At 36.4% G+C, this 21,657-nt stretch overlaps 1 protein-coding gene across 1 annotated transcript in view; it reads right to left on the reverse strand.

Moving 5' to 3' along the window:
• The window catches only part of CDH18 (cadherin 18), a 341,721-nt gene that overhangs the window by 58,578 nt on the left and 261,486 nt on the right, over window positions 1-21,657 (reverse strand). Inside the window, exon 7 of the mRNA XM_060145999.1 lies at window positions 13,577-13,713. Coding sequence (XP_060001982.1) covers window positions 13,577-13,713 — 137 coding nt within the window. The remainder of the gene's footprint in view (window positions 1-13,576; window positions 13,714-21,657) is intronic.

Below are 21,657 nucleotides of genomic sequence, written 5' to 3' on the forward strand. Positions count from 1 at the left end.
ACATCAGAAAGAGAAAGACAAATACCATATGCTAACAAATATATATGGAATTTAAGAAAAAAAAATGTCATGAAGAAGCTAGGGGTAAGACAGGAATAAAGACACAGACCTACTAGAGAATGGACTTGAGGATATGCGGAGGGGGAAGGGTAAGCTGTGACAAAGTGAGAGAGTGGCATGGACATATATACACTACCAAACGTAAAATAGACAGCTAGTGGGAAGCAGCCTCATAGCACAGGGAGATCAGCTTGGTGCTTTGTGACCACCTAGAGGGCTGAGATAGGGAGGGTGGGAGGAAGGGAGATGCAAGAGGGAAGAGATATGGGAACATATGTACATGTATAACTGATTCACTTTTATAAAGCAGAAACTAACACACCATTGTAAAGCAATTATACTACAATAAAGATGGAAAAAAAAAAAAAAAGATGTACCCTAGGACATGGGATCTGAGGATTTTAGACTTGCCAGCCTCCATAACTGTAGGAGCCAACATAAGCCAATTCATCAAAATGAATTGATTGATTCAGAATTATTGATTCTGAATCCTATTGTTTCTGTTTCTCTGTAGCACCCTGAATAATACAAGTACAGTTGACAGCAGAATGCAGGTTAATCTTTACTCATCTCAAGGCTGAATCCATGAATTACCTGTCTATGAAATCTTCACTGGTCCTCTTAGAGAGATTAAGTCACCATGTTTTCATGTTTCTCTAGTCCCTAAAAAATTTATCACTAAAACTCCCTCTGGCAAGAGCATTACAATCACAACTAACTGCTGAACAATCATCGACAGGAAGATACTGGAACTCACCAAAAAAGATATCCAATATCCAAATACAAAGGAGAAGCCACAATGAGATGGTAGGAGGGGCACAATCACAAATAAAATCAAATCCCATAACTGCTGTGTGTGTGACTTACAAACTGGAGAACGCTTATACCACAGAAGTCCACCCATTGGAGTGAAGGTTCTGAGCTCCACGTTAGGCTTCCCAACCGCGGGGGCTGGCAATGGGAGGAGGAATTCCTAGAGAATCAGACTTTGAAGGTTACAGGGATTTGATTACAGGACTTCAACAGGACTGGGGGAAACAGAGACTCCACTCCTGGACGTCACACACAAAGTAGTGTGCACATTGGGACACAGGGCAAGGAGCAGTGACCCCACAGGAGACTGAACCAGACCTACCTGCTAGTGTTGCATGGTCTCCTGCAGAGGCGGGGTGTGGCTGTGTCTCACTGTGAGGAAAAGGACACTGGCAGCAGAAATTCTGGGAAGTACTCCTTGGTGTGAGCCTTCCCAGAGTCCTCCATTAGCCCCACCAAAGAGCCAGGTAGGCTCCAGTGTTGGGTCGTCTCAGGCCAAACAACCAACATGGAGGGAACCCAGCCCCACCCATAAGTAGACAAGCAGATTAAAGTTTTACTGAGCTCTGCCCACCAGAGCAACACCCAGCTCTACCCACCAACAGTCCCTCCCATCAGGAAACTTCCACAAGCCTCTTAGATAGCCTCATCCACCAGAGGGCAGAGAGCAGAAGCAAGAAGAACTTCAATCCTGCAGCCTGTGGAACGAAAACCACATTCAGAGAAATATAAACAAAGTAAAAAGGTAGAGGACTATGTACCAGATGAAGAAACAAGACAAAACCACAGAAAAACAACTAATTGAAGTAAAGATAGGCAACTTTCCAGAAAAAAAAAATTCAGAATAATAATAGTAAAGATGATCCAGGACCTCAGAAAAAGGATGGAGGCAAAGATCGGGAAGATGCAAGAAATGTTTAACAAAGACCTAGAACAATTAAAGAACAAACAAACAGAGATGAACAATAAAACAACTGAAATAAAAAATACACTAGAAGCAATCAATAACAGAATAACTGAGGCAGAAGAACGGATAAATGACCTGGAAGACAGAATGGTGGGATTTACTGCTGTGGAACAGAATAAAGAAAAAAGAATGAAAAGAAATGAAGACAGCCTAAGAGACCTCTGGGAAAACATTAAACACAACAACAGTCGCATTATAGCGGCTCCAGAAGGAGAAGAAAGAGAGAAATGACCCGAGAAAATATTTGAAGAGATTATAGTTGAAAACTTCCCTAACAGGGGAAAGGAAGTAGCCACCCAAGTCCAGGAAGCGCAGAGAGTCACAGGCAGGATAAACCTAAGGAGAAACACACTGAGACACATAGTAATCAAATTGGCAGAAGTTAAAGACAAAGAAAAATTATTGAAATCAGCAAGGGAAAAATGACAAATAACATACATGGGAACTCCCATAAGGTTAAGAGCTGATTTCTCAGCAGAAACTCTACAAGCCAGAAGGGAATGGCGTGACATATTTAAAGTGATGAAAGGGAAGAACTTACAACCAAGATTACTCTACCTGTCAATGATTTCATTCATATTCAATGGAAAAATCAAAAGCTTTACAGACAAGGAAAAGCTAAGAGAATTCAGCACCACCAAACCAGCTCTACAACAAATACTAAAGGAACTTCCCTAAGTGGGAAACACAAGAGAAGAAAAGAAACTACAAAACCAAACCCATAACAATTAAGAAAATGGTAATAGGAACACACATATCGATAATTACCTTAAACATGAATGGATTAAATGCTCCAGCGAAAAGACACAGGCTCGCTGAATGGATACAAAAACAAGACCTATATATATGCTGTCTACAAGAGACCCACTTCAGACCTAGAAACACATACAGACTGAAAGTGAGGGGATGGAAAAATATATTCCATGAAAATGGAAATCAAAAGAAAGCTGGAGTCGCAATACTCATATCAGATAAAATAGACTTTAAAATAAAGAATGTTCCAAGAGACAAGGAAGGACACTACATAATGATCAAGGGATCAATCCAAGAAGGTATAACAATTATAAATATATATGCACCCAACGTAGAAGCACCTCAATACATAAGCCAAATGCTAACAGCAATTAAAGAGGAAATTGACAGTAACACAATAATAATGGGGGACTATAACACCTCACTTACACCAAGAGACAGATCACCCAAACAGAAAATTAATAAGGAAACACAAGCTTTAATTGACACAACAGACCAGATAGATTTAATTGATATTTATAGGACATTCCATCCAAATACAGCAGATTCCATTTTCTTCTCAAGTGTGCATGGAACATTCTCCAGGATAGATCACATCTTGGGTCACAAATCAAGCCTCAGTAAATTTAAGAAAATTGAAATCATATCAAGCATCTTTTCTGGCCACAAAGATTGGAAATCAATAACAGGGGAAAAAAAACGTAAAAAACACAAACACATGGAGGCTAAACAATACATTACTAAATAACCAAGAGATCACTGTAGAAAGCAAAGAGGAAATCAAAAAATACCTAGAGACAAATGACAATGAAAACACTATGATCCAAAACCTATGGGATGCAGCAAAAGCAGTTCTAACAGGGAAGTTTATAGCAATACAAGCCTACCTCAAGAAACAAGAAAAATCTCAAATAAACCATCTAACCTTATACATAAAGGAGCTAGAGAAAGAACAAATAAAACCCAAAGTTAGCAGAAGGAAACAAATCATAAAGATCAGAGCAGAAATAAATGAAATAGAAACAAATAAAACAATAGCAAAGATGAATAAAACTAAAAGCTGGTTCTTTGAGAAGATAAACAAAATTGATAAACCATTAGCCAGACTCATCAAAAACAAGAGGGAGAGGACACATATCAATAAAATTAGAAATGAAAAAGAAGTTACAACAGACACCACAGAAATACAAAGCATCCTAAGAGGCTACTACATGCAACTATATGCCAATAAAATGGACAATCTGGAAGAAATGGACAAATTCTTAGAAATGCAGAAACTTCCAAGACTGAACCAGGAAGAAATAGAAAATATGAACAGACCAATCACAAGTAATAAAATTGAAACTGTGATAAAAAATCTTCCAAAAAACCAAAGTCCAGGACCAGATGGCTTCACAGGTGAATTCTATCAAACATTTAGAGAAGAGCTAACACCCATTCTTCTCAAATTCTTCTAAAAAATTGCAGAGGAAGGAACAGTCCCAAACTCATTCTATGAGGCCACCATCACCCTGATACCAAAACCAGACAAAGATACTCCAAAAAAAAGAAAATTACAGACCAATATCACTGATGAATATAGATGCAAAAATCCTCAACGAAATACTAGCAAACAGAATCCAACAACATATTAAAAGGATCATACACCATGATCAAGTGGGATTTATCCCAGGGATGCAAAGATTCTTCAATATATGCAAATCAATCAATGTGATACACCATATTAACAAATTTAATAATAAAAATCATATGATCATCTCAGTAGATGCAGAAAAAGCTTTTGACAAAATTCAACACCCATTTATGACAAAAACTCTCCAGAAAGTGGGCATAGAGGGAACCTACCTCAACATAATAAAGGCATTATATGACAAACCCACAGCAAACATCATTCTCAATGGTGAAAAACTGAAAGCATTTCCTCTAAGATCAGGAACAAGACAAGGATGTCCACTCTCACCACTATTATTCAACATAGTTTTGGAAGTCCTAGCCATGGCAATCAGAGAAGAAAAAGTAAAAGGAATACAAATTGGAAAAGAAGAGGTAAAACTGTCACTGTTTGCAGATGACATGATACTATACATACAGAATCCTAAAAATGCCACCAGAAAACTACTAGAGCTAATCAATGAATTTGGTAAAGATGTAGGATATAAAATTAATACACCAAAATCTCTGGCATTCCTATACACTAATGATGAAAAATCTGAAAGGGAAATTAAGGAAACACTCCCATTTACCATTACAACAAAAAGAATAAAATACTTAGGAATAAAACTATCTATGGAGACAAAAGACCTGTATGCAGAAAACTCTAAGACACTGATGAAAGAAATTAAAGATGATACAAACAGATGGACAGATATACCATGGTCTTGGATTGGAAGAATCAATATTGTGAAAATGACTATACTACCCAAAGCAATCTACAGATTCAATGCAATCCCTATCAAATTACCAATGGCATTTTTTACAGAACTAGAACAAAATATCTGAAAATTTGTATGGAGACACAAAAGACCCTGAATAGCCAAAGCAGTCTTGAGGGAAAAAAAAAATGGAGCTGGAGGAATCAGACTCCCTGACTTCAGACTATACTACAAAACTACAGTAATCAAGACTCTATGGTACTGGCACAAAAACAGAAATATAGATCAATGGAACAGGATAGAGAGTCCAGAGATAAACCCATGCACAAATGGTCAACTAATCTATCACAAAAGAAGCAAGGATATACAATGGAGAAAAGGCAGTCTCTTCAATAAGTGGTGTTGGGAAAACTGGACAGCTACATGTAAAGGAATGAAATTAGAACACTGCCTAACACCATACGCAAAAATAAACTCGAAATGGATTAGAGACCTAAATATAAGACCAGACACTATAAAACTCTTAGAGGAAAACACAGGAAAAACACTCTTTGACATAAATCACATCAAGATCTTTTTTGATCCACCTCCTAGAGTAATGGAAATAAAACCAAAAATAAACAAATGGGACCTAATGAAATTTAAAAGCTTTTGCAAAGCAAAGGAAACTACAAACAAGATGAAAAGACAGCCCTCAGAATGGGAGAAAATATTTGCAAACGAATCAACAGAAAAAGGATTAATCTCCAAATCATACAAGCAATTCATGCAGCTCAATATCAAGACAATAAACAACCCAATCCAAAAATAGGCCAAAGACCTATATAGACATTTCTACAAAGAAGACATACAGATGGCCAAGAGGCACATGAAAATATGCTCAACATCACTAATTATTAGAGAAATGCAAATCAAAACTACAATGAGGTATCACCTCACACCAGTTAGAATGGGCCTCATCAGAAAATCTACAAACAACAAATGCTGGAAAGGTTGTGGAGAAAAGAGAACCCTCTTGCACTGTTGGTGGGAATGTAAATTGATACAGCCACTATGGAGAACAGTATGGAGGTTCCTTAATAAACTAAAAATAGAATTATCATATGACCCAGCAATCCCACTACTGCGCATATACCCAGAGAAAACCATAATTCAAAAAGACACACGCAACCCAGTGTTCATTACAGTACTATTTACAATAGCCAGATCACGGAAGCAAACTAAATGCCCATCGATAGACAAATGGATAAAGAAGATGTGGTACATATATACAATGGAATATTAGTCATAAAAAGTAATGAAATTGGGTCATTTGCAGAGATGTAGATGGATCTAGAGACTGTCATACAGAGTAAAGTAAGTCAGAAAGAGAAAAACAGATATCGTATATTAACGCATATATGTGGAACCTAGAAAAATGGTACAGATGAACCGGTTTGCAGGGCAGAAATTGAGACACAGATGTGGAGAACAAACATATGGACACCAAGGGGGGAAAGTGGCACGGGGGGTGGGGGAGTGGTGGTGGGATGAATTGGGAGACTGGGATTGACATATATACACTAATATGTATAAAGTGGATAACTAAAGAACCTGCTGTATAAAAATATATTAAATTTAAGAATTAAAAAAAAGAAAACATCACCACAGTAATTATCCATAATGCAATTATTTGCTTAACTTATCTTTTGCATTAGACTCTTAAATTCCTCAAAGACAAAATAATACCCTCAATATCATTAGTGCCTAAAATACTACACTACCTAGCAAGTATCATTTATTAATATATTCTGAGTGAGTTAAGGTATACTTTAGGACCGAGATGATAAAGTATACCATACCAAAGTACTGGAATGGTAGCCAAGGAAGTAGAACATTCCAAGAGGAGACAGGATGATTAATACAGTCAAACAACACAAATAAATCAGGGGAGATAAGAAATGAAAAGTACTCATTGGTTTAGCTACTGCGAAGTGATGAGCACATTGGCAGTTTCTGCAAATCACTTAGAATGAAACTATACATTATCCTGAGCTGAGACATTAACATGGAAATTGAGGGAGATGAGAGCTAGTCACTTGAAAAATATATTAAGAACTACTTATTGAGTGCCTACTAGTGCTATTATTTTATTTAGGAGTCATATAAAAGGAAAAGTAAGTGATGACATATAAGTTTGAAAGAATATTTATTATCCTATAAAAAATAATACCCCCAAATTTTACAGATATTTTAGGATTATGGTAGGTAGAATTCTAAAGGTGCCAGCACATGATTTCTGTCCCTTGGTTATTCAACTAAACACTAATCTGGATACTGTTGTGAAGGAATTTTGCAGGTGTAATTAAAGTCCCAAGTCAGGTGACCTTAAAACACAAAGATTATTTGGGTGGGCCTGACCCAGTTGGGTGAAAACCACTGAAAGCAGAGACTTTCTCCAGATGGTAGCAGAAGAGAAAATTAAATAGATTCAAGCATAAGAAGGATTTGACACACTGTTGCTTGTTTGAAGAAGGTAAAGGAATGCAGGCAGCTTCTAAGAGGAGGGAACTGCCTCAGCTAACAACCAGAAAAAGAATGGAGCCCTCACACCTACATCCTCAAGAAAGTGGATTCTGCCAACAAGGAAAATGAGTGTGAAATCAGATTCTTCCCTGGAGCCTTCAGAAAAGAGCCCAGCCCAGCTGACACATGATTTCAGTCTTTCCAGATTTAAAGCAGAGAACTCAGTTGAACACTCCTGGACTTCTGACCTAAAGAAATCATATGATTATTTGCTACACATTAATAGAAAAGTAATAGAAGTTACCAAATAGCTCCATTATAGATTGCATTGTTACATGTAACATAAATGTTCCACAGGTATTTTTTGAGAAAGTACCCTTCCACCAGAACTGTGATATGTGATAATAAGACATCACTTTTTATTTCCCTGACCAGACACATATTGAATTTATCTGATTATTAGTGTATTCTTTAAAATTGTGAAAATAATCTTATGTCTCAGAATGATTTTTTAAAATAATAGAATAAACCTTAATCAGTTAAAATACCTGACCAGTACTTGCGTTCAATGGGCAACAGCTGCCACAGAGGGTCATATTAGAATAAGCACAGATCTAGGAACCAAAATATTTAGATTCATATTTTGTGTGAGTCTCACTTTCCTTTCTCTTATAAAATGAGAAAATATGTGTCTTCTCTATTTCACAAAAAATTTTGTTAGGATGACATGGCTGTAAAACACACCATACAAGTGCAAATAGCTGCTAGTTATGTTTAGCTGCAGTAGTAAAAGATATCACAGACCAGACCCACGTTTCCTGCATGACTGGGCAGTTGAATAATCACTTTGACCTAGAACCACAGGATGAAAAAAGGCAGAGCCAAACATCATGTAATTAACAGCTGCATTGCATCTGAGCCCCACCTGAATGCTCAAAGGATGCCCACTTCAGCTGTGACACCCTCAGCTTTCACACTGGTCCTCTAGCAGGAGGCCTGTTCACCTGAAGGAAAGACCAATATTTTGTTTTTGTTTTCTTTTGCACAGAGGTGCTTTGCTCTTATTTTCTCTTAAATCCTGGTGCATTGCTTCATCTGCCCAGAGAAGGAACATTTCTCTTCTCTTAACCCCTAGGTAGGCTAAACAAGTATTTTAAAACCTTAACTTCTAATTTTAATTCCGTAGAACAACAGTCTCCTCAAAACTGTTACATTAAGGTTTTAGAAAATCCCATTTCTGCTCTTGAAAGACAATGTCAATAGAATGAGAAGATAAGACACATACTGGGAGAAAATATTTGCAAAAGATACATCTAATAAATTAGTTACACAAAACATGCAAAGGAGTCAAAATTAAACATTAAGAAAACAAATAACCTGATTAAAAAATGGGCCAAAGACCTTAATAGATACTTCACCAAAGAAAACATACACATGGCAAATAAATATATGAAAACATGTTTCACATATATGTCATCAGGAAAGTGCAAATTAAAGCAAGATACTACTACATATCTATGAGTGGCCCAAATCCAGGGAAGACTGACAATACCAAATGCTCGTTAGGATGTGGAACAATGGGAACTCTTATTCATTCATATCTGGTGGCTATGCAAACTGGCACAGCTGTTTCAAAAGACGTTTTGTCAATTTCTTATAAAACTAAACATACTCTTACCATATGATCCAAGGAGTGCACATTTTGTATTTACCAAAGGAGCTGAAAATTTCTGGCCATACAAAAACCTACACATGGATGTTTATAGCAGCTTTATTTCATCATTGCCAAAACTTGGAAACAACCAAGATGAATTCACCTTCAGACGATGAATGGATAAACTCTGGTACATGCTGACAATGGAATATTATTGAGTACAAAAAAAATGAGCTATCAAGACATAAAAAGACATGGAGGAATCTTCAATCCATATTACTAAGTGAAAGAAGCCAACCTGAAAGGCTACATACTGTATGATTTCAACTACATGACATTCTGGAAAAGGTAAAACTATGGAGTCAATAAAAAGATCAGTGGTTGCCAGGGGTAGGGATGGGGAGACATGAACAGGTACAGCACAGAAGACTTTTAATGCATTCAAATTACTCTGTATGATATTATATTGATGGGTTTATGCCATTATACATTTATCCAAAGCCATAGAATAAGGAGTTAACCCTAAATTAAACTATAAACATTGGTTGGTTATGATGTGTCAATGTAGGTTCATCAATTGTAACAAATGTATCACTCTGGTGGGGGAATGTTGATAGCAGAGAAAGCTAAGCATGTGCAGGTGCAGAGAATATATGGGAAGTCTCTGTCCATTCCTCTCAAGTTTGCTATGAGCCTAAAACTGCACTAAATAAAATAAAGCCTTTAAAAAGATCCTGTAAAAAAAGTATCCAAAATAGAAAATACTTTGATGACATGGCTCATGTTAAAGTAAATGCTTACAAACAATTGTACGCGGAAGGGCACCCAACTCTATTTTATAGGCACTTAGGCTAAGAAATCAGTAAGTGAATGTGAGCTTTTCCAGACACAGCCTCCCAATATGGCTATAAAATCTTAACTAGTGCTCGTTCTTTCTACATACCTGTTTATGATTAGGATTAAATTATATTTTAGTAGTGCTCATTGAGGAGTCTCTAAGGCTTCTTTATTACCATCTATAAAATTCAGGATGTTACTCTTTACTGTACTGTTTTACTTAGTAGATGTGTATTAACTCATTTCCCATATGAAATACTAGCAGATAGTAAAAAAAAAAAAAAAAAGGAAAGAAAAGAAAAAGAACGTAGTAAGTACATATTTAAGACGTTACTTTAGTAAAAATGAACATTTCCTTTAGTAATGATTGCAAATAATATAATTTTCATGATATACTTGAACTCATGTATATTTATAAATTAGCTTCTACTTGATACAAATATTATTTGGGCTGAGGTGAGATTTAGAAGTGATCTAAAGTATGGCTTCTGATCAAAATACCTCTGGAGTTGAACTTGATGTTATTTTAAAATAAGTCCCTATTCTTTCTGACAAGCAAATATCATTCTCCCCAGGGATTCTTCCCTTCCTTCTTCTGTACATGGAACCTGTTCTCAAGAAGAACTACACAATATTTTTGGAAACTTTTCAATGTCTCCATCACATCTACTTCAGTATATCAATCCATTTATTCTTTTATTTTAAAACTAATTTTAAACGAGCCTTTATCATTTGACAGCTATTTTATTGTACTTGGGTGACTAAGAACATGCAAATCTAGACCTAGTCTGATTATTTTGAAAATGAAAATTAACCAGAATTATAACAAATGAACCCACTCATGTATTCTTTATAACACTCATTTAAAAGTAATTTTTCAGCACAGTATTTCCCTTTGAAAATGCTTATTTTCAAAGGGAAATACTGTGCTGAAAAAATATCTAAATGGAAACCACTTGAATTGATTTTTCAGATGAGAAACATGAAAAATTCAGGTGGAATAGAAAAGACTGGAGTAGGGCTTCCCTGGTGGAACAGTGGTTGAGAATCTGCCTGCCAATGCAGGGGACACGGGTTCGAGCCTTGGTCTGGGAAGACCCCACATGCTGTGGAGCAACTGGGCCCATGAGCCACAGCTACTGAGCCTGCGTATCTGGAGCCTGTGCTCTGCAACAAGAGAGGCCGTGATAGTGAGAGGCCCGCACACCGCGATGAAGAGTGGCCCCCGCTTGTCACAACTGGAGGAAGCCCTCGCACAGAAACGAAGACCCAACACAGCCATAAATTAATTAATTAATTAATTAAAAAAAATAGCAGATACCAAGAAATGGGATGAGGGAGATTTAAAAAAAAAAAAAAGACTGGAGTAGTTTAATTACTGATTTGTGATAAAGGACAGTATAAAAGAGCATAAACCACAATGAGCTATCAGCCCACACCCACTAGAATGGTTATGGTCAGTATGTAATAATAAAAATTGGTAATAATATAGAGTAATAGGAACCCCCATATTGTGTTGTTGTGAATGTAAAATTTAGCCACTTTGGAAAACAGTCTGGCCGTTCATCAAAATTTTAAATATAGTTTCTTTATGACCCCGCAATCCCACTCCTAGGTATATATCTCAAAGAAATGAAAACTCATCCACACAGAAACATTCATATTAATGCTCTTAAGAGCATTCTTCAAATTAGGCAAAAAGTGGAAGCAACCCAAACATTTATCAAGTGATGAATGGATAAATAAAATGTGGTATAACCATATAATGGAATATTTTTTTAGCAATAAGAAAGAAGGAAATACTGATACATGCTACAATGTAAATGAACTTTGAAAATATCATGCTAAGTGAAATAAGCCAGTCACAAAGACCATGTGTTATTGATTATTTTATATGAAATACCAATGCAAGGCAAATCTATCAATATAGACTGAATGTTTATGTCTCCCCAAAATTCAGAGTGGACCACTCATGAGTGAGATTAGTACCCTTATAAAAGATACTCCAGAGAGATTCCTTGCCCTTGCTACCATGTGAGTACACCACTAGGAGACAGCCATCTATGAACCAGGAAGTGGGTTCTCACCAGACCCCAAATCTGTTGGCCCCTAATCTCGGATTTCCAGACTCCAGAACTGTGAGAAAAAAATGTTTGCTGTTTAAAGCACTCAGTTTATGATATTTCGTTATAGCAGCCTAAACAGACTAAGACATCTATAGAAACAAAAACTAGATTAGTCACTTCTTGGGTTGAGGCATGGGGAAGGGGGAGTAGAGAGTGATGACTAAGGGGGACAGGATTTCTTTCTTTTTTTTTTTTTTTTTGCGGTACACAGACCTTTCACTGTTGTGGCCTCTCGCGTTGCGGAGCACAGGCTCCGGACACGCAGGCCCAGCGGCCATGGCTCACGGGCTCAGCCGCTCCACGGCATGTGGGATCTTCCCGGACCGGGGCACGAACCTGCGTCCCCTGCATCGGCAGGCAGACTCTCAACCACTGCACCACCAGGGAAACCCAGGGATTTCCTTTTGAAGTAATCAACATATTCTAAAATCAATTGTGGTGATTGATGCACAGCTCTGAATTTACTAAAACTTATTAAACTATGCACCTTAAAAAGATGAATGGTATGGTATGTAAACTATTTCTAAATGAAGTTTTAATATTTTAAAAATGTCTTATACCTTCTGAAAGAGAGAGCATAATTTTATTTTACATAGCTTTATTTTCTAACATGAAGTTTTCCTAAATTTTAACATTTATAGTTCACTCATGAGTATGTTGGAATCTTTTAAAATGTATATGTAAGCTGGGTATACTATACTAAATTTTATTATAGTATATATAATACTAAACTTGGGGCTATTTGTACCTTTCACTTATTTCTCAACATTTAAAGAAAGACTTCATTTTCTTGACAGTAGTCCATTTTCCTAAAGCTTTATTCTAATTTCATTTGAAGACAATTATGTACATCTTTTTGAACTCAGAGATAATTGTTGACATTTATGCTTTTTTAAAAAATCTTAGGTGTTTAGCACAATGCAATGCTCTGGATGAGGATGGAACAATGGTCTTCCTCAGTTGTATACCATGTGCGTCTCTTGAAAAGAAATTAGACCTGCCTGTTGAAATTCCAAGAGCTATTCTTTTGCTATAAAATTTCTAAGTGTTAATTGAAGCTTGAGGAAGGGTGTTATATTGATAAAATTATTCAAGTAAAATGTTAGATTTTCATTTCTTCTCTTTATATTCCTAAACTGCTCCACCGTATATGAAGTATTCTTCTTCTCCTTAAGTAAGACAAAAGCACATGACAAAGCAAGTCTCATAATTAAGAAGAGAATGAAATATTTTGACTCAGTGATGCAGGCTAAGTGTTCTGTGATGCCAATTTTTCACCACTATGTGGGGATTAAAGTAAAGAAAAAGGTATACCCTTTATTCACTGCATCTGACAATGAGTAACTGTATCTACTATATTCTGTGCACTCTGCTAGATCATGGCATAAAAAATACAAATCATGATAGCCCTGCTCCAGAGAAAGTCTCAGCATAAATCTTCATGTATAAGTGACATCTTTCTTATGGTACATAATGTAAAGAAATTTACCATTTTCTGAAGCAGCAACTGTGATGTTGTACCATGGAGTTTCTTCTCTATCAAGAACCTTGGTAGTCTTAATGGTCCCAGTGTTGGCATCAATGTTGAAAAACCTGTCATTTTCAGCATTGTAGTCGATGAAGTATCTAGAGAAAAAAAAATTGGATACTCTTTTACTTGATGCTATAATGAAGAAAAGAAAACTGAACCAAGGGAGGTATTAAATCTACTATACTCAAATATTGAAATATGTATTTTTACTTCCCATATTTGGCCCTTAAGATTTGTCCACCTGTTTTATATTTGCATAGAAATGATAGCAATTATTTTTCTGTCAGTCCTTAATTAAGGTTTAATTCAATTACTAATTCAAAAAGTTAAAAATCAAAACACTAAACTCCATGAATAAAATAGTAGGTAGTAGATAGCAAAAACACAGTAATTAATAAGGGAAGGATTAAAAAAAACTGCCTCTGTGAAGACAGTACATTAAGAAAAAATTAAACCTTTAATGAAACTTCTCATTGCTATATGTACAATGTTTTTAGGATAACAGATGTCAAAGATTAATTTATCTTGGAATTTCATCATAGCTGAGGTTTGAAGATAAATACAAAATGAAAAACAAAACATTTTAATTAATGACCATTGTGTCTCCATCACCTAGCAACTTGTTTGGTCAAAGAATGAGAAAATAAACAGGAAGTAGGTTGCATCCTCAGCCACAAATCTTCTTCCCTCACTAGTTCATGTAATTTTGTAGGGCTCTCTTCTATTAGGTTTGGCCTCCAGCTTACTTTGGCAATAGAATGAGTTGAAAGTGATGGTGTTCTGTTCCACATTTGGGTCTAGATTTCATGAGACTTTAAATGTTCCTCTTATGCTCTGCCACTACCATAAGAAGCACATTCCAGGGTTAGACCACTGGTTCCCAGAAGAAAGATGAGACCTCAAGTCAGAGTTGTCAGCTTCCCATCCTAGAGTAGAGCTACCTAGTAAATGAGCAAATGTAGGAATGAATGTCCTGGAGATTAGCAGACTTGGCAAAGAGAGGCCAGCCTAGTTCAGCTGTTCCTCAGCTAACTCACAGACACATACACCATGGTTATACATGCCTTTTTCCTATACCCTGAGTTTTGGGGTTTTACATTATTCAGCAGTAGTTAATTAACATAAATGTGAATAAATAATATAGTCAACAATCATCATATGTTCTAGAAATGTTCCAAACTATTCCTAAAACAATTTAAAGAGTTTTTTTTTTCTCCTCAAACCTCTAATACTTCTTCCCTCATCATTAATCTTAGCTTAAGTGACATTTCATCTACACCTGAAGAAAAAAAGATGAACTATTATGTGAAAAGTGCAAGGGGCAGAATATTTGAATAGAGGGAACTAAAGTGTAAAGATCCAAATTAAAGAAAAAGCTTGACTTGGTTTAAAAACAGATAGGTGTTTCAGTGTAGCTGGCAGAATGAATGAAGTGGATGGCTAGGGCATAGGACAAGCAAGTCCCATAGCACATGGTAAAGAGTTTTATTTTTTTTTATAAAATCGATGGGAAAACATTTTTAACAAAGAAAATAACGGATCTATTTACATTCTGGAAAAATGACAGTGGCTGCTTTGAATCTTGGATTATAGAATGTTAAAAACAATTCAGAAAAGACATGATGTCATCATGGACAAAAGTGGAAAAATTAGAAGATAATGAAGTGTATAAAATAGTGCTATATATTGACTACAATTTATAAAGCTTTTTGTTGTAGTGGCATTGGTAAAAAGAAGAAATTACAAATGACTCAATTTTTGTGTTGTATCTGTATATTTGATCTAGCATATAATTAATAAGCCCATTCATGGAGCTGGATAAAAAGTTAGGGGAAAGATTCCCATTGGGAGAAAAAAGAGTTTGGGAGAAATCAATGATTTTGACATGTTATATCTTAGATGTCAATTAAATAAACATATGGAATAAAAGGAAGAAAATTAGACATGGGTGTGGAGTTCAAGTGTACTTTCTGAACAGGAAATATAAATTTGAGGTAGATCAGCCTAAATGTAAAATAATGGGAACAATCTCATCTGGGAGAGAGTTGTAAGAGAAAAGGAAGGGAAAGATTGAGCAGTACAACATCCAATCTTTTAAGTCTAAAGCAGTCCAGCATCTGAATAGGAGAAGGTACCAGCAAAAGGAGAGGAACAGCCCAGGGGAGAAGGAAAACTGGGAGGGAGAGGAGGCATAGAAGTCAAGAAAGGAGTGTTCTAAGTGGACAGCTGAGGTAAAATTTATTAAGTTTAGTGGGGTTAGTAAAGGCTGAATTGGATTTGACAGGATGGACATCATTGGTTAATTTGAAAAGAGTAGTTTCAATAAAATATGAAAGGATGGAAGTTTTACTGTAGTGGATTCTAAAGTATATTGAATGTGAATATAGGAAACCCATGAGTCCTGAGACTTTATTGGATAATAGTACCTGAAGTAAAGATGAGAAAAATGGTGCCTTATGTCATCAGAGAAGTGGGTTCAACAAATTAATTTTTTTCTGATATGAGAAATATTAGTCACTGTCTTTGTTGAAGAATATCATAATTTTGAAAGAGGGAGGGAAAAAAAGGGACTCCCTGGCAATCCAGTGGTTAAGATTCCACACTTCCAATGCAGGGGTGGGGGTTCAATCTCTGGTCAGGGAACTGAGATCCCACATGCCATGTGGTGCAGCCAAAAAAAAAAAAAAAGGGGGCGGGGAGGGAATATCTATAAAGAGAAAATTCATGAGAAGGTGAACAGACTGTGTTCCAAAGCACAAATATAAGGATTTCCACTGAAAGTAACAGAGACACTTCTTCCATTTCAACATGAGGAAAATCTCAGAAGACAGGTGATTGTGGTGATGGAAATATTACAAACTTCATCATACTTTCTAGAAGAGAGTATAAGCATAACTGAAATACAACCTGTGTCTTGCATAGGCATAAGGTGTTAACAGGGTACCTAGAACATATCACTCAGGTATAAACCTCATAACAACCTGTGGACACACATGCTCAAACATAGCAGAAGATATTAATAGCACCACAGAGATCCAAGTTATAGAGCATGCCAAGAAATCTAGGAGCTCATTTAGTGAAAATAACACCTGACAAAAACAGAAGACATCACTTAAAACTGTGTGACCAAAACAAGGAATTGACTATTTTGTGTACTGGTTGTTCTAATAATAATTATATGTTAATTAAAGAAAATTCAACATACAAAATCAATTTAAATGAGAAAAGATAGGGGTACAAAGCAAATCTGATTCAAAGAGACACGTGATCCAGACACTACAGAATAGTGGTAAAGAGGTATGCCATTGGGCTTTCCCAAAGCATTAGGCCATGGTGCACTGAAACTGGTTTACTTTCTTTTTTTTCTTTTTTAACATCTTTATTAGAGTATAATTGCTTTACAATGGTGTGTTAGTTTCTACTTTATAACAAAGAGAATCAGTTATACATATACATATGTCCTCATATCTCTTCTCTCTTGCGTCTCCCTCCCTCCCACCCTCCCTATCCCACCCTCTAGGTGGTCACAAAGCACCAAGCTGATCTCCCTGTGCTATTCGGCTGCTTCCCACTAGCTATCTGTTTTAAGTTTGGTAGTGTATATATGTCCATGCCACTCTCTCACTTCGTCACAGCTTACCCTTCCCCCTCCCCATATCCTCAAGTCCATTCTCTAGTAGGTCTGTGTCTTTATTCCCGTCTTTCCCCTATGTTCTTCATTACCCTTTTTTGTTTTTTTTTTCTTAAATTCCATATATATGTGTTAGCATACGGTATTTGTTTTTCTCGTTCTGACTTACTTCACTCTGTATGACAGACTCTAGGTCCATCCACCTCACTACAAATAACTCAGTTTCATTTCTTTTTATGGCTGAGTAATATACCACTGTATATATGTGCCACATCTTCTTTATCCATTAATCTGATGATGGACACTTAGGTTGCTTCCATCTCCTGGCTATTGTAAATAGAGCTGCAATGAACATTTTGGTACATCTCTTTTTGAATTATGGTTTTCTCAGGGTATATGCTCAGTAGTGGGATTGGTGGGTCATATGGTAGTTCTATTTGTAGATTTGTAAGGAACTTCCATACTGTTCTCCATAGTGGCTGTATCAATTCACATTCCCATGAGCAGTGCAAGAGTGTTCCCTTTTCTCCACACCCTCTCCAGCATTTATTGTTTCTAGATTTTTTGATCATGGCGATTCTGACTGTTGTTAGATGATATCTCATTGTAGTTTTGATTTACATTACTATAATGATTAATGATGTTGAGCATTCTTACTGTTATAAGTATTGTTATAAGAATTGTTATTGTCTTATTGACAATAACAATGTCAAAACATTGTTATTGAGCTGTATGAGCTGCTTGTAAATTTTGGAGATTAACCCTTTGACAGTTGCTTCATTTGCAAATATTTTCTCCCATTCTGAGGGTTGTCTTTTGGTCTTTTTCATGGTTTCCTTTGCTGTGCAAAAGCTTTTAAGCTTCATTAGGTCCCATTTGTTTATTTTTGTTTTTATTTCCATTTCTCTAGGAGGTGGGTCAAAAAGGATCTTGCTGTGATTTATATCATAGAGTGTTCTGCCTATGTTTTTCTCCAAGAGTTTGATAGTTTCTGGCCTTATATTTAGGTCTTTAATCCATTTTGAACTTATTTTTGCATATGGTGTTAGGGAGGGTTCTAATCTCATACTTTTACATGTACCTGTCCAGTTTTCCCAGCACCACTTATTGAAGAGGCTGTCTTTTCTCCACTGTATATTCTTGCCTCCTTTATCATCAAAGATAAGGTGACCATATGTGTGTGGGTTTATCTCTGGGCTTTCTATCCTGCTCCATTGATCTATATTTCTGTTTTTGTGCCAGTACCATACTGTCTTGATTACTGTAGGTTTGTAGTATAATCTGAAGTCAGGGAGCCTGCTTCCTCCAGCTCCATTTTTCATTCTCAAAATTGCTTTGGCTACTCGGGGTCTTTTGTGCTTCCATACAAATTGTGAAATTTTTTGTTCTAGTTCTGTGAAAAATGCCAGTGGTAGTTTGATAGGGATTGCATTGAATCTGTAGATTGCTTTGGGTAGTAGAGTCCTTTTCACAATGTTGATTCTTCTAATCCAAGAACATGGTATATCTCTCCATCTATTTGTATCATCTTTCATTTCTTTCATCAGTGTCTTATAATTTTCTGCATACAGGTCTTTTGTCTCCTTAGGTAGGTTTATTCCTAGATATTTTATTCTTTACGTTGCAGTGGTAAATGGGAGTGTTTTCTATTTTTTTTGCAGTACACGGGACTATCACTGTTGTGGCCTCTCCCATTGTGGAGCACAGCCTCCAGACGTGCAGGCTCAGCGGCCATGGCTCACAGGCCCAGCCACTACACGGCATGTGGGATCTTCCTGGACCAGGCTATGAACCTGTGTCCCCTGCATCGGCAGGCAGACTCTCAACCACTGTGCCACCAGGGAAGCCCAATGGGAGTGTTTTCTTAATTTCACTTTCAGATTTTTCATCATTAGTGTATAGGTATGCCAGATATTTCTGTGCATTAATTTTGTATCCTGCTACTTTACCAAATTCATTGATTAGCTCTAATAGTTTTCTGGTAGCATCTTTAGGATTCTCTGTGTATAGTATCATATTGAATTAGAAATAAAAAAGAAGTAACAACTGACACTGCAGAAATACAAAAGATCATGAGAGATTACTACAAGCAACTCTATGCCAATAAAATGGACAACCTGGAAGAAATGGACAAATTCTTAGAAATGCACAACCTGCCAAGACTGAATCAGGAAGAAATAGAAAATATGAACAGACCAATCACAAGAACTGAAATTGAAACGATTATTAAAAATCTTCCGAGAAACAAAAGCCCAGGACCAGATGGCTTCACAGGCGAATTTTATCAAACATTTAGAGAAGAGCTTACACCTATCCTTCTCAAACTCTTCCAAAATATAGCAGAGAGAGGAACACTCCCAAACTCATTCTACGAGGCCATCATCACCCTGATACCAAAACCAGACAAAGATGTCACAAAGAAAACTACAGGCCAATATCACTGATGAACATAGATGCAAAAATCCTCAATAAAATAGTAGCAAACAGAATCCAACAGCACATTAAATGGATCATACACCATGATCAAGTGGGGTTTATTCCAGGAATGCAAGGATTCTTCAATATATGCAAATCAATCAACGTGATACACCATATTAACAAATTGAAGGAGAAAAAACATATGATCATCTCAATAGATGCAGAGAAAGCTTCCGACAAAATTCAACACACATTTATGATAAAAACCCTGCAGAGGGGCTTCCCTGGTGGCGCAGTGGTTGAGAGTCTGCCTGCCGATGCAGGGGACACTGGTTCGTACCCCAGTCTGGGAGGATCCCACATGCCTCGGAGCGGCTGGGCCCGTGAGCCATGGCCGCTGAGCCTGCACGTCCGGAGCCTGTGCTCCGCAACGGAAGAGGCCACAACAGTGAGAGGCCCAAGTACTGAAAAAAAAAAAAAACCTGCAGAAAGTAGGCATAGAGGGAACTTTCTTCAACATAACGAAGGCCATATATGACAAACCCATAGCCACCATCGTCCTCAATGGTGAAAAACTGAAAGAATTTCCACTAAGATCAGGAACAAGACAAGGTTGCCCACTTTCACCACTCTTATTCAACATAGTTTTGGAATTTTTAGCCACAACAATCAGAGAAGAAAAAGAAATAAAAGGAATCCAAATCGGAAAAGAAGTAAAGCTGTCACTGTTTGCAGATGACATGATACTATACATAGAGTGTCCTAAAGATGATCTACTTTCTATGACTTGAGTTTATATCACAAAAAAACCCTCTCATAATATCCTTCCCCTGGGGCCTGACGCCGCTGAAGTCTGAATTGCTAAGGAGATGTGAGGAATCTTGTCACACTCAAGGAATAACATCCTTTAAAATGTAATCAGTTGGCAGTCTTGTTATTATATTATCTAAAGTAACCTGTCTTCAAGACACTTTCCATTTTTGGGTAGTTTAAGAATAATGGTTCTTGTTTTCTAAAGTTGGACCTAAAATTTAAAAAATATTATTCAACTTCAATGTTTCCTGCAGCAACTATCAGCAAAGCTCAGATTACATTGTTATCAATGCAACCCTGTGTAATATAGAAGAACATGCCCCATTTTAGAAATCTGATCACTTCACAGCTGTCAGTCTGGAAGAAACTGGGTTTTCTTCTGTTTATAAGCTAAATTAAGACTTTGAAAATGTACAGCCTCTTTATCAGAACAATCCCCTCTCTCTTAGGCACTTCACACAGAGATTTCTAACATTAAGTGCTAGTACTTGTGGTTAAATACTTTTATAATACATATATTTTTTATTTGAATTTGAAAAATATATAACCTATGTTTAAATGGTAGGTATAATGTAAGGCATGTGTCCTCAGACTCAAGTTATTTATTTCTTAGTTTTCTATGTGACCTAACTCTTGGGAAATCTGCAACATAAGTGCTAGATATTAGGGCAATGCTTTGAGCCAAAAAGTCTTATTCATGGAATTGCAATTGAATTTCGACTCAAGTAGAACTAAATAGTTCTGCTTAAGTACCCTTGGATTTCTGCCTAGCCATAGTAATAAAAACACAGAAAAAGGGAAAACAGAAATGTGAAAGAAACTATTCAAAACTATTTGGGGCGTGGGAGGGGCGGGTGTTATATGTACAATGATTCAATGAAAATTATTTAAAATTAAGAAGTTACATGGGTCCATAAAACTGTTTATCAAAACAAATAGATAAAATATTCTCAGTAGGTAACTTTTCAAAATATTTTTGTAATAAAATACATTTATTTCCTTCACTAACCTTCAAAAAGTAAACACAACATCTTAATACTTCATGAACTTATATATATATATATATATATATAAAGGTTTTATACAAATGTTAATTTGACATTTTTAGATATATCCAGCAAGTATAAAATAAAGTAACCATTTGCCTAGGTGATATACGGGATTGAAATCGGGATTG

This window comes from Lagenorhynchus albirostris, chromosome 3 (assembly GCF_949774975.1).
Source record: "Lagenorhynchus albirostris chromosome 3, mLagAlb1.1, whole genome shotgun sequence".
Lineage (NCBI taxonomy): Eukaryota > Metazoa > Chordata > Mammalia > Artiodactyla > Delphinidae > Lagenorhynchus > Lagenorhynchus albirostris.